At 37.4% G+C, this 15,180-nt stretch overlaps 2 protein-coding genes across 3 annotated transcripts in view; one reads left to right on the forward strand and one right to left on the reverse strand.

Moving 5' to 3' along the window:
* Rab3GAP1 (RAB3 GTPase activating protein subunit 1) overlaps window positions 1–15,180 on the reverse strand; it is a 584,432-nt gene that overhangs the window by 528,254 nt on the left and 40,998 nt on the right. The window lies entirely within an intron of this gene.
* Window positions 1–15,180, forward strand: part of haf (leucine-rich repeat and fibronectin type-III domain-containing protein hattifattener) — a 507,398-nt gene that overhangs the window by 481,400 nt on the left and 10,818 nt on the right. The window contains exons 9-10 of the mRNA XM_065225005.1: window positions 9,076–9,319; window positions 9,374–9,584. Coding sequence (XP_065081077.1) covers window positions 9,076–9,319; window positions 9,374–9,584 — 455 coding nt within the window. The remainder of the gene's footprint in view (window positions 1–9,075; window positions 9,320–9,373; window positions 9,585–15,180) is intronic.

Consider the following 15,180-nt stretch of genomic DNA (forward strand, 5'->3'; position numbering starts at 1 on the left):
AAAAGCGTTTATAAATGAACGTTTAAAGATTTTTTTTTCCTTGATTTGTTTTCCGTCGATCTTGTTTTCCGTGCTGAGCACCAATGCTACCGACGCCAGGGAGGCAGCTCCTGCACCTGGAGCCTACCTATCGACCCATCAGCTCATGAACCGGGGACCAACGGCTTTACTTCCCTTCCGAAGGAAGACGTGATCAGAGATGTTATGCCTCAGAACATCCCGCCGGCGCCGACTGGGATTGAACCCAGGCCTGCTGGGGTGAGAGATAATCACGCTTAGCAAAACACCACTGGTGCCGTTTAAAGATAATCATATAATTTTTTGAACAGAATTGCTCTACTTTGTAGAAGAAAAAAATAAAATGTGAGATTTTCATGAACACGTTTATGATCTAGATCTCCAAAAACCCGATGGAATCATGAATTCGTATAAAATCAAAGAGTTTCACTGCAAAACATGAGCCTAAATCTTGTTTTGGTTTGTCGGAAAAAGTATATATCAATACAACAGACCTGAGCAGCAGAAACTCAGTACTAAAAGTTCTTCAATTCTTCCTGGAGTTTAGATCTTGAAGTTCTATAAGCCAAATAACATTTTGCGGAATACAAATAAGTGCTACCAAAATATTACTCAATCTCCAAATTGTCATGGTGATATTTTGCAGTAAAATCGAAATTTTTTGCGATTCCACTCAGAGCTTTTGAGCATTTTGTACTTCACGGAGACTCATAACATCATTTAAAATTATTAATTATGCTTAAAAATAACATTGTTCGACTATCCAAATCACCCCGGATATCTGATCTTGAAGTTCCGCAGACTCAACAAGGTATAGGAAGATTCGACTTAATGATAGAGTGGTTAAACCTTCGTGAAGCTTCATAATATCATTGGTTTGGTTTATTAGGTTTTTCAAAATTGCCTGGAGTTCAGATCTTTATTTTTTTATTATAGTAACACCAAAAGAAATTCAAATAACACTCTGTAAGCTATCGTAGTAGGAATAACGGCAAGCTCACCGTTTGCCCCATGTGCGAACAGATTGATGGTTTTTTTATACATGCGAAAGTTGTAAACAGATGTGTAAACAAGAGAATATAATGGTGTATGTGATATAAAATTGATTGATTTCAAGTAACATTGCACAAAGGTTTAAAGGATTCTTCAAGACCAAATTATGGCCTACAAGAATATGATAAAACCAACATTGTTTTTTTTTCTTGCTGGTGAGGGGAGTAAAACCACTGCGTGTACCCCTATTTGCTGTTTGTCTCATGAAACCGGCCACTATTTAACGAGTGGACGGCTAATTGCCTGGACACATATTTTCCCAGTCCGGTATAATATGGTTTATAAAACCAACTACCTTTCCAGGATTTGCAGACCAAATTTCATTAAGTTGTAAACTAATACTTCCAAGAAATTTAGATCTACGCTTGTGTAATGCACCACAACTGCAGAGCAGATGTTCGGAGGTTTCACGTTCCAAATTACAGAAACAAAAAATATCACTCTGAACCCGATCAATGTTATTCATGTGATATCTACTAGGACAGTGCCCAGTTACTAGGCCAGTGTATATTAGAGTGATGCAAAATTTGAAATTTTCGCTCCACAATACTTAAACGATTCCAAATCGGATTCTGACTAACCTCTCAAAATTTGAACCCATTTGGTGAGAAACTGAGATGGCACAAACCATTTGAAGTTTGTACGGGAATTACTATAGTAAAACCAAGATTTTTGTTCATGTCTATCTAATAATTCACCATATCGGTCTGCTTCAAAAACTTTCAACTGTACTTGTAGGAAATTTTCCCAGCTGAAGACCACTTTTTGATTAAATGCAAGAATCGAAAGTTATCAATGGTTCAATGCGCTGATGTCTTATGATCATGCTCAATCAACTGCTCAGCAGGCAACATTGGTGTTTCTGGGGCGTTGAATAGGACACAAAAATTATGGCTACTATGTCACACTGCAAAATACAGTGTTGCCTACAGAGCAGCTGCTTGATCATGTCATAAGTTTACCAATCTCTTAAATAATTAATAACTTTTTCCTGTCCCGTTTTACATAGAAACGATCTTCAGCAAAGTTGTAGCTGAAGTTTCTATAAGAATGACTATCGAACTGTTTCGCAGCTCAATATGGAAAAATACTAGAAGGCAATGAACAAAAAGTTGAGATTTCCCATAGTAATTTACATGTAAACTTCAAATGGCTTGTGCGAAGTCTGTTTCTAACCAAATGAGTTATTTGGGAGGGTAATCAGGACCCGATTTGTAACCATTTAAGCACTGTGGAGCGAAAAAGTAAAATTTTGCATCATTCTAGTGTATATACTAAGAGCTCTTTTATTGAGCTTTAAGAGCTTTTTAGTGTATGTTATATTAGGTTATACATCTTTTCAACTGGTTGCAGTTTATGACTGTCATCCAATTGGCCATCAACCTTCCCAAGTAACAATTTGGGTTTTATGAAGGTTCTGTAGACCATTATTTAGACTTGTAGAATGTTATAAAACCTCGATAAAACTTGAAATGTTACATGGGTTTGCTCTTCCCAGCATTTGAGTTCCAATTTTACCGTACAGTATGATATTCTACAGTATGGTTCTGGACCAAAAAAACTGTGAATTGGAACCTAACTTGGCTAGGTCGTCTGCCATTTCATTTCCTTCAATGCCACAGTGTCCTGGTATCCAATATAAGGTTACTGAGTTCCGTTGGCACAGTTGCCAAAGCGAGAGAATACATCCCCAGACGATCTTTGATGTACATATGTAAGCACTCAGTGCTTTCAGCGCTGCTTGACTATCAGAAAAAAATACAGATATTTGCACATCTGTATTTCCTCCTCAGTCAAACATTGGAACATTCAAGTACGGCTACAATTTCCGCTTGAAACACTGTTGGAAAATGTCGCATCGCAACTGAAATATTTGTCCCGGGGCTAAAGCTTCCTGTAACTGTTCGTATTCCAATTTTTGAGCCATCTGTGAAAAATATTGACGAACGTTAGGACCACCACTATCCCAATCCGATCGTGCCGTTTTACATACGTTGAAGGGAATTTCATAGTTTTCCTCTGGTTTCATCCAGTCTCCATTCATACTCATCACTGGTCCTCTTTGGAAGTATTGTAAGATGCTTAGATGACCAACAAGATCGCCTGGCATAACTTTTTAAGATCTTTTGAGCCTTTGAGCACTTCTATCCGCTTCTAGTTGCACATGTTCAAGCAAGGGCAGCATGAGGATTGCTTCTAATGCTTTTTATGGGGTTCTACGCACCGCACCCGTTATTGCAATGCATGCTAGACGTTGAAGTTTTGCTAGTTTCCTCTGTGCAGTAGCCTCTTTTGATTTGTTTCTTGGGATGAGTATTTATGATCTTTGCCGGTGCGATTTGGGTTTTCCCGAATTTTTCCCGGCAACTCCAAATTATCGGGTTTTATTCTCCAGAATTCCCGGTTTTCTCAATTGGATGGACACCCTGTTTAATTTACATAAAATTGAGGAATTAGAACGAAATCACGCATTGCCATATGATAGTTATTTGATAGTTTTTTTTTTGCTCGAACGTTGTTCTACCGTTTGCGTCTTGTGACCTTGTGAGAGAGACGACGGTAGGGGAAACAGCCCTATTGTTGCGGTACGTTAGCAGCGTTAGAAGCCAATTGTTGTGTTTGGAGGTCTCCATACACAACAATAGGCTTCTAACGCTGCTAACGTACCGCAACAATAGGGCTGTTTCCCCTAGAGCATCAGTGTTCGCGCACAACAACGAAGCGAGTAAAAAACGTCAACCGTTTCAAGCTCTGGTCTCAGACGTTATTTCTATTGGAAATGACGTTTTTGTCCTACGATTTATTGAGAATGGCGAATAGATCTTTTTGAAAAAAAATGGCATCAATGGCCGAATTTTAGCGAAATTGTGAATGATTGGCCATTACAAACAATTATGCAAAGTTTCATGCAAATCGGAGAAGGTCGAGTCCGATCGATTTGTAACTTGTCGTGGAACTGCTCATATATCGATGGATCGATCATTTCACTCAAAAATCGATCGAGTAAACTTGCCCAATATTAGTTGTAACACGAGCTAAAACTTTAGGTTTAAAATTTAAACATGTATACCACGAATATAACGTTATTGATTGAGCGTTTTGATTTCTATCGTCGATTTCTCACAAATCAAAAATGAGAGCTAAGGTTAAGATCGAGCAATAACAATTCGTTCATTATACATGTCATTCCAGCTTAAGTGGAAACACCACCTATGGTCGATGCCACCTATTCGAGCCAAACTTGGCCAAAACGCTTACTTTGGCATTCTGAACAAATGCCTTTTTTGATTTTCCTCTGAAGTACCTAGATCCCTCTCGGCTGCAACGCTTGATTTTCGAGATTTAAAAAAAAATCATCTTACTCCACAAACAAATAAGCTATTCGTGATCTTAGAACGTCAATTTGATGGTTTTTTAATGATAATTCTTAAAGGTGTACCCGCATTTTGGTTTTGTTGTAGTAACTACAGTAAACAGGATGATTACCAGCAGGTATCCATTTTCCTGCTAATCTATCTGATTTCATCGTACTTCTAAAGCACAACGTTTTGCTGTATCCCATAGGAACGTATTTTTCACTTTTAGAACCACAATTAAATTATGGACAGAAGTAAATAAAATAGCTGCCCCGTAACGTGGGTAGATTACCTTTTTGTGGTACGTTACGGGATGTAAGATCTACCACCGATTCCTAGTCCTGACTTCTTCAAACTAGGGGAACAGGATTTTTCAGTAATCCAAGGAACACATTTTAGCCCTTGTTACTTTTTATGCCTTGTTGATAGTGACAAGACTCGGCTTTGTCCACCGAGGATGATCTTGAAACAAGCAAAAAAATGAGCTAGTTAGTCTTCATCTCTGTGATTCCTAATCTTCTATTCGTTGTTCCCTAGTTTGAAGTGGTTAAGACTAGGGTCATTATCGATGTCATTCCTTAATTTTGTTGCTAAGGAATCCAATTTTGACTGACAAAGGGGCGCGCCTTTGGAGGGCGTTTCAACACTCCGAAGGATATAAATAACGGAACCTTTCAATTAGAGTCGAATAAATGCGATAAATGCGAGAAGGACAACTGTAAAAAATCAAATACTTCATCATTTCTCAATAGTGATGGAGTAATACGACGTGCACTAAACTAAGGACACGGGATATACTACAAAAGATCAAATTACTGGTCGCAGTGGTGTTAGGTGCCGAACAGAGGTAAAAAAAATAGCTAGTTATGATTTTATATGATGAGAATCCTGCCCAGAACATGTGAAAAATAACATAAAAATATTATTGTACCATCGGTGTGAAGGAATTCAAGACAAAAAAAAATATTAAATGGCATTGATTTTCCACCAGAAAACCTCAAAACTACCACTCATTCATCTGGTCATATCTCAAAAACTATTTGTCCAAATCATTTACCCTTCTAGTTGAAAAGTTTTTCAAAGTGTGGTGAAAATTTTAGCCCAAAATATTAAGAAATAAAAAAATCCCGCCCATGGTGAAAATAGGCCATTTTTTGACAATTTGGATACCTACCAGTAATCAGTCTACAGTTACTATAACAAACCCAAAATGTGGGTACACCTATGAGAATCTACATTTAAAAAAAAAAATATTTAAATTAACGTTCTAAGATCACGAATAGCATTTGGTTGTGGAATAATCTCTTCTGAAAGTTGAAATTAAAAAAAAAAAAATCTCAAAGATCCAGGGTTATAGCCCAGAAAAATCTAGGCACTTTAGAGCAAAATCAAAGAAGGTTCAGAATATCAAAATAAGCGTTATGGCCAAGTTTGGCTTAAATCGGTAGCTTCGACCACAACTTTTTAATATTCTGTACCCACTTTAGCTGGAATGAACCATATTAGATTTAGCTCAGAAATTTTTAGCTTGTGGTTTAATAAATAAGAGGTTGTTCATTAACTATGTATACAGTTTAGGAGGGAGAGGGTGGCAATTATCCACGGCCCATACAAATTTTAAAAAATGTGTTTCGACAATTGTCTATGCAGGGGGAGGGGGAGGGGGCAAGAATCTAAAAAAAACTGTCTACGTAGTTAATGAACAGCCCCTAAGGAACAACTTTGCTGGTTAGCTATGCTTCGACAATGAATCCCTCTAACCTCGATTAAGCCGCGAGTATTCGGCCCAACTCCTACTAGACACAGAAATAAGTGAATTTTGTTATAGACAATGAACAGTGAATTATCGGCTCCGTGAAGCTGATTGAGCGCAACGAACTAGATAAAAAAAAACTTTGCTGTAGACTCACAAATCAGGTGGTAGGCCGGTAGAAAAATTTGAAACAAATAATCCCACCGAAATGTTGGCTAGAAGCGAAGACAACAAATCAAGAAGACTGGCAATTCTTCAATTTTCTCATACGAACGCTATAAGACAGGTACAATCGCGATTACATCCTCGGAAGAAAGATTTGTGTATTTGCTCATTTTCCTATGTGTTGCTTCCACCTTCACTCAAGCGCAGCGCTATTGTATCTGTCGCTTGGAGTCTGGCAAAGTTGCCAGTATTCTTGATATGATGTCTTCGCTAGAAGGTACTTGCTAAGTTCCATTTTCGAGTTGTGATACAATTTCGATGTGTAAAAAAATGTATCTTAAGGACCATAAGATTGGGTGTTCAAATATGTTATTTGTCAAACGCTGAGAACATGCGCAAGTTGACTAAGCCATCGTAATAAGAGCGCTCTAAAAGGTTATCTAAAACCACGGATGTTTCTCCAAAAAACATCCACAACATCCTCTCCGCTTCGGTACTGCAACAGTGAAACGGAGCAAAACTTCCAACCCCATTCCGTTCCGCTTTTCAACTGTGAGCAAAAGTTGTTACTTGTGAATGAAAATTTATGCGCTTTCATCGCAGGAGCTCCTAACTACAACACACTTCTAGCAGCACCCGAACGAAATACATTTATCCATACGTGTGGGGGTGGGGGATGGCTGATGAAAAATGACTACAAACGTCTCCCTGGTTGACTCCTTCCTGTTCCGCTCTGGTTTAATAGTGAAACGAGAATAAGGACATGTAATTGCGCGCGCGAGACCAGCATGCATAATTATATTATACGGTTTAACTGTGTCCGTCTATGCAATCCAATGAAAAGACTAAGTTAAAAGATAAACAACACATACACCAAAACATCACAGTTCAAGCTAGAGTTAGGAGAAAAAAAATATATAAACAACTACGAGGATAAGCGTTAAATAAATGAAAATAAACTACCACCGGGTAACAGTCGGCAGCCAACTTCTCTACCGGTTCTGAGAAAGAGAGTTCAAGCGATAAATACGATTATACCAAAAGCCACCGTCACTTGGGCCGGTCGACCGACCAAAGGTCGTCCTTTTGCGGTGACGTAGATGGCAGAGCTGGGGAAAAACTTTATCCTCACACTCGTTCTGATGGCGGCAACTTTTTTTTCCCCCACCCCACAAATCTGGTTCACCCAGACGTCATGAAACTTTACGGGCATTCGCAGTCATCTCGAAATTGATTTAGTTGAGTCGCAGCAGTTAATAAAATTTAATAAAATAAAAACGAACCGAGCAGTGTAAGAGCCGAACGAAACGAAAAAGAAATTCCTTCCTTCCTGATTCACTTGTTCGGAACCGAACCGCGGTAGCGGCAACTCAGCGTTCTCAGCCAGGCGGAAAATGGAAAAGCTTTCCCTTTCTGGTTTGGAAAAGCGTGCCGCATTTGACTGACTGATTAGGGCTGTTTTTTCTCTTTCTTCGTTTCCACTCCGGCAGTAATTGCACACATTGCGTTGCACTTTCCTGAGCAGCCTAAGTGCATCTTTCTGTTCGGAAACGCATGCTGGCTTGATTACGCCGCACTCGTATTTACACTCTAATTATTATTCTAATTTTTCTCCACTTTCGGTTCACTTGCCTTCGGCTAATGCCAAGGTGCGGCCGAGTGAACATCGAATTAGGGTGATTTGCTTGGGTGGCATCAGCCTGGAAAAACGGAGAAAGTTAGGGGGAGAATCTTGGCGACGTGAAACAGGAAGGAAGGAACTGCATACTATGTAACTGAACCTATTTGGTTCTGCAAAATTTAAAAGAACATAAAATGCTACATTTCTGCTGAATTACTACCATCAATCTTTAATTGAAGAACCCGTGTATTCTAGCTATTTTTCTAACAAAGATTTCCTAATTCAACGCTTCAGGAAAAATAAATTAAGGTGGCGGAATAAATTCTTCTATTTCTGTAGATACAATACACAATATCCAAATCCACAAGAATCGAATGGGTCAACAAGACATACATAGCACCTTCCTAGAGCATACCCAGAAAGTCACATATGTGGATTCCTTAAAGGTGCTGGAAGCGAAGGCGAGAAAAACTTACAAAACAGAGTAGACCAACTTCTACACCTTGTACGAAAAGAAAGTGCATCCTAAATACACACACACAAACATACATGCAAACACACGCAGTCACACGTACACATAATGTTGTGAATGTAATTGAGTCGTTAGCTTATCATGTTTATTGCATTTAATAATCTGGAAAACTTTGAGGCTCCAAGCCAAGGTTCCAACTCCTGTTCAAGGACGAAGGGAAGCAAACAAGAAATAAGCACACACACACACACACACACAGGTCGGGGAAAATTGTGGAAAATGAGCACCTCCCGTCAAGGAACTAGTCAGCAGTATCATCGTCATCAACGTCATTATCCCAGCTACGGGAAGAGGTGAAGGGAAACGCAACTAACAAATTACACTTGGTGACGGTGTTGAATTGATGGTGCACACACAAACATACGGTTGGCGATGCTGCTGCTGCTGCTGCTGCTGCTGCTGGTGGTGGTGGTTGACAAATAGACGACAGAGCCCAATTTAACGCTCCATTTGAGTTGAGAGAACAGACCAGAACCCGTCCCCGCTAATCCGGAACGAAACTTTTCTTCCATCTTCTTCTTCCTCTTCTCTTTCTCCGCTTGCCACTGTTTGGAAATTGTTTGCCTCGCCACGACAGGATTGGGATCAAGTTTCAGCGTACAGTGGCCGTTCGATTCCGCGACCCCGAATCTACCCCATGGAGAACCAAGCCATTCCGGATGACTTGCGTAGCCACGTGTCGCACTTCTCCGCCGTCGGTGGCAAGGTCGGCAAGGCACGGTCCATTGCCGACGGTCAATCGCATCACAGCTACTCGAACCACTCGCAGCGGGGCTACCTGGGATCGGCATTCCCCAGCAACCTAGTGAACTCCCGACCAGGTGGGTCCATCTTTGCCCCTACAGGACAATCTAGATATTTATAATCAAAATAAGATCTTGCATCCGCAGAACTGCGACAATCGCGCCAATCGTTGGCGGCCGCTTCGGAACGGATGTCCCGGGCCTCCTACGCCGGATCCATCGTACACGGGGGCCCGGCGCACAGTATAGCGTCCAGCACGCGCCGCACCCGGCCGAGATCCCGCTCCCGCGACCAGCTGAACGGGGCCCACGTTCACACGCACCAGCATCGTCCCGGCAGTCGGTAAGTGTAACTCTGAATGGCCTGTAGTAGTTAAATCTTTGTTTTTTCGAATTCCAAAGCCGGTGTTCAAAGGGATTTCTTAACGATTGAACTCTCAAGTATATATCAGCAATTTTATAGAAAAAAGTTAGAGTGGATCTTCGAATTTCCTAACAATTGGTAATTTTGATCCCTCCGTGTTAGGGTGGTCGGAAAAATCAATGGTTTTCCTATTTTCTTAATCCATAACTTTTGAACCATTGGACCGTTTTTGTTAGATCGAAAAATCAAATGAAAGATTATTAAATCTAGTTTTATGGAAAAATATAAATATGGACTTTAATTTTGGTTTAACATTGCAAAACATTGATTATAATCGATTTTCATGATGTTCATGGTTTCGGGACCAAAGACCCTATTGCACGTTATATTTTGTTGCTTGATATTTTGAACATTTTCAGTGATGTATGTTTTTTCGCTTCTGAACAATATATTTTATAAACGCATTAACTGTCACGATCCTCCATTACTCAAAAGTCAATATTTTAGAAAAATTGTAGTTCATAACCAAAAAACATAGGATAGAGCGCTACTTCGTCTTAACCGTTCATTTCCGTTCTATCGAGCAGAAAATATCAGTATAATCAATGATTTTACCGTGTACAAATCAGTAACACGTTTGTACCGATGCGTTAGTTCACAAGCTACAACACAAAGCCTATTAGAGCATATTGTGTGAATATTTACACACATTGTTCTCAAAACAAAAGAAGCGCTCTTAGAGCAAATAGGAATGGGCGTTTTGAAACAAAAAATCGATGTTGTCAAATCAATTCTAAAACTGACTATAAAATCGATCCTCTAAAATATCGAAAGAAAAAAAATCGATTCGAGTAAAATCGATTTTTTTAAATATTTGAATTATGCTTATTAGACGTAATATTCCTCTTCCTGTTGTTTTAGTGTATGTGTGAGAGCATTTATTTGTATAAAACCAATTCACAAAAGCAATTGGCGAGGGGGGCGACACATCTAAATCTCAATTCTAGATGCTCGAAAAATCTCACACTAGCTAATCAATCTTCTAAAAATCTTCTTTCATTTCTCGCATCTACTTGCATCGCGCATCATCTTTTTGCAGGAAATCTCCCAAATCGTGATAAATCTTCTTTCTATCTACTCAGCGTACGCACAGCTAGCCACAGCAAATCACAATATTTCCTACATCGTAGATAGAGTCGTCCCCCTCGATTTAAATATTGAAACCGAATTATTAAGAAATATTGCGAATATTTAGCTTCACAGTTAGAAATACCTAATTTTACATGTGACGGAATCCATCTTTGACATAAAAGATGAGACGTAAACAAACATGTAATGTAAAATTAAATGCTCCGAGACAGAAAAGTTCGTTACTCGACGAAAAATACGTTTTATTGAGTTGAATTTCACGTCTATTATGACACAATTTTATGTCAAAATTGACGCTCGTATATGTCAGGCTCAGAGCACCTAAATTTACATGATTTTTTTCTAAGTGTGTTATTCAACTTCAACTCTATATCTGAGCTTTCAAAATCTTCTGTACACACTTAGAAATTTTTAAAGAAATCTGTAAAATTTTACCGAAATCTCAACAGCTGAACAGTTTCGCAGATTTCCTGTAATGTTTCACAATTATCTGTGAATTTTTCACAGATATCTGTAAATAATTACAGCAAAACTGTAAAATTGTTTACCGAACGTTCAGCTGTTGAGATTTCGGTAAAATTTTACAGAAATCTGTTAAATAATCTTAGTGTGTAGGTATTAAAACTCACCTTTCCAATGTTTTTTTGCATCAAGGAGTGCGTGTTTTTTTTTGCAAACAAAATCAGCTGGATGAATTAGAAAGAATGGGTCCAAAGTACACACAACATAAAAAGTAACAAATAAATAAAGCCCAAGATTGAAAGGGTGTTTAGCAAAATTTGAGGACGATGAAATTAAAATCGCTTGATTTTCAAAAAAAAAACATATTTTTGGGATAGTGAAATACCATTTTGTTTATCTTTTTTTTTCAAGAATTCAATGATAACATTTGATTCAACATAATCAACAACAACATAAAAAGAGTTCGGCGATTTTATTTTCTCCTTTGGTAATTTAGGCGTTTTGTTTTTTTTTTTAAATGCTTTATAAAAAAAGTTTAAATGAGTAAAAAATCGATATCAACTTTGAAAAATCGATTCTGTCAAACATCGAACAGAAAAAGATCGGATGAAAAAAATCGATTTTTCGAGGCAAAAAAATCGATTCTGTAAAAATTGCATCGACATCGCCTATTCCTAATAGCAAACTCGCTTTTTCTACCTTCATCCATAGGACGAAGAAAAGCCATTGGCGTTTCAATGCGTTTGGACGGAATTGAAACTCGTAGGACAAATTTGGAATCAAGAAGCAGTGTTAGATTTTTAACAATATCTCAACAATGTGTGGCTCTATATCAAATTCAACGGTACTTATGGAAAGGGGAATAAGTTTAAAAGTCATCTTTGATAGAAACATTTCAGTTATTGTTAAAACTCGTTCAAGAACTTGAGGTAAAGCGTGGGTTGTGCTTAGTAGGACGGAAACTAGATCAAAAACCCTACATCGCTGAATTTTTATAATCATTCAAATACATGGTTGCTCTCGAATAATCATTAACTCCCATTAATCATTAAAAAGTTTAAAAAATGGTCAAAATTCTAATATATGATCAAAGAATGCAATGACAATAACTTTACTAATAGCAAAATTTGAATGATTTGACAGGGTGTATACACACTAGACTGATGCAAAATTTGACTTTTTCGCTCCACCGTGCTTAAATGGTTTCAAATTGGGTCCTGATTAGCCTCCCAAAGTTACAACTCATTTGGTTAGAAACAGACTTCGCACAAGTCACTTGAAGTTTGCGTGTAAATTACTATGGGAAATCTCAACTTTTTGTTCATTGCCTTCTAGTCTTTTTCTATATTGAGCTGCGAAACAGTTCGAAAGCCATTCTTATAGAAAATTTTCTCAGCTACAACTTTGCTAAAGATTGTTTCTATGTAAAACGAGACAGGAAAAAGTTATTAATTATTTAACAGATTGGTAATCTTATGACATGATCAAGCAGCTGTTCTGTAGGCAACACTGTATTTTGCAGTGTGACATAGTAGCCATGATTTTTGTGTCCTATTCAACGCCCCAGAAACACCAATGTTGCCTGCTGAGCAGTTGATTGAGCATGATCATAAGACATCAGTGCATTGAACCATTGATAACTTTCGATCCTTGCATTTAATCAAGAAGTGATCTTCAACAAAGTTGTAGCTGGGAAAATTTCCTACAAGTACAGTTGAAAGCAAACCGATATGATGAATTATTAGATAGACATGAACAAAAATCTTGGTTTTACCAAAGTAATTCCCATACAAACTTCAAATGGTTTGTGCGATCTCAGTTTCTCACCAAATGGGTTCAAATTTTGAGAGGTTAGTCAGGATCCGATTTGGAATCGTTTAAGTATTGTGGAGCGAAAATTTCAAATTTTGCATCACTCTAATACACACTCCAGAGTAGTATCATAAACTGTTTATTATCATCAAAACTATCAAAATTTGCCTTTGTTTTAATTTAAATAGTGTGTTTAAAAGCATATTCTTAGCAGAACCAGGAAATTGGTTATTTCATTATATATTCTAATTCTAATGTAATTACAAAGACAGATAAAATTGTAAATGCATTGTTTGAATAACCATAATTTGAATTAATAGTACTTAATTTATTTCTAAATCCTAAATTCTTTAATTTCTAACAGAAAGCTGCTATTATCAGGAGTATCATTTAACAACAAAAGATCTACTCATTCCTTATTTTTTCCATGTGAAACTTATATGTTATGGCAACATTTTATGTTATTAACATCAATACCGAAGGGCGTAGACAGGCGTGCAACATCTTGAAGGAACTGGTAACTTTTCAAAGGATGATAAGTTTAATTCCAGCAGACAATAATTTGTTTTATTAAGTTCGATTTATCGCTTTCTTACTAAGTCTAAAATAGCAATACAGTACCCGTTTGATTTTGGCAAAAAAAACCAAAATTGGTCGTTTTCGGTACGGGGTTCGACTTTGGCACCGTGCCAAAGTCGAACGGATTTTGAAAATAATGTATTTTTGCTCCATGTGATTACATTGTTTAATAAAAGATTAATTATTAATAACGCATATGTCATCGAGATGACTCACGGTGGTCCAAAATCAACTAAATCATAAATAAAATTTCAATATAAACCGTTCGATTTTGGCAACACTAAATTTTCAGGCTTGTAGTTTAATTCGAACTGTTACTTTAATTTTCAAAATCCTAAGGTTTTAAAAATGTATCTTGGATTAAACTGTAAAGTGCTTGAAACCTAAAGCAATAAAGTCCATTTTAATTTGCTCCATAATACATTCGCAAAGAATTTTCATGAAATAAACTCTCCTCAGTATTCATTAACTGTTCTCCTAAAATTCCCTATGAATTACCTTCAAAATTTCCTCTAAATTCCACACAGAATGCGCTTGGATTAGTCCCGTAAATTTCAAGAAATGTTCCACAGAATTCCCAATAAACTCTTTTTTGAGTTCTCTAAAAATATTACAGAAAAAGCAACAAAATAACTCTCCTAAGAATTCATTTAAAAGTCACTTCAAAACTCCGTTGGAAATTTCCACGAAAGTTTCCTTAGAACTCCTTTGGAATTAGGGTTACCATATTGTATCCTAAAGGAGGACATGTCCTTCTTTTTCAATATTTTTTCAACATCCTCCTTTTGCCAGAAAATCCCCTTCTTTTTGATTCTTGCATTTTTTCCAGTAACATAATCATAAATTTGTTTTCAAAAAGCATTGTTTGCCGAGCATATTTGTTTAATTATGTCGCATCCTCATTTTATCTAGCAAATGCCATTCGATGGGACTAGGAGTATACTACAGCTGTCAACCCCTCTACATTTAGGCTGCGATCCATTTGGTGAATTTTATCTTATATTTGACAGATGGAAAATTTTCAAATAAACCTGCTATTCTACCAGACTTATTTCAGACAAGCCAGGAATCAATTTTGACAAACAATTTCTCGAAAATCGGACGATCAACAACAGAGGGATTTTCGAACGTTATAATTTATTTTCGAAGTGTCAGGGAAAGTTTTAGGCTGTGTTCCATTGTTCTGAATTGTTACATAAATTTGACATTTCGAAAATAAATTATATTGTTTGAAAATTTCTCTGTTGTTGATCGTGTGATTTTCGAGGTGTTTGTTAAAATTGATTCCTGGTCTGCCAGAAATAAGTCTGGTTAAATAGTAGGTTTATTTGAGTTTCTATCTGTACAATTTAAGTTAAAATTCACCAAATGGAACACAGCCACACAGATTGAATTGTGTTCTATGGGATTTTAGGTATTTCAAGCATAACTATTCAAATCGACGTATTTGATTTTGTAAACAATCACTTTAATCGACGATTTGTGGCAACTGCAAGCTCCTTCGGAGATGAACCAGCCTACGGTTGAAAATCTTCTAAATAAAAAAAAAAAACTGCAAGCTCACGCACAGAAA

The sequence above is a fragment of the Ochlerotatus camptorhynchus genome, unplaced genomic scaffold, assembly GCF_037179485.1.
Source record: "Ochlerotatus camptorhynchus isolate MF236.1 unplaced genomic scaffold, CSIRO-AGI_Acam_v1.1 ptg000220l, whole genome shotgun sequence".
NCBI lineage: Eukaryota > Metazoa > Arthropoda > Insecta > Diptera > Culicidae > Ochlerotatus > Ochlerotatus camptorhynchus.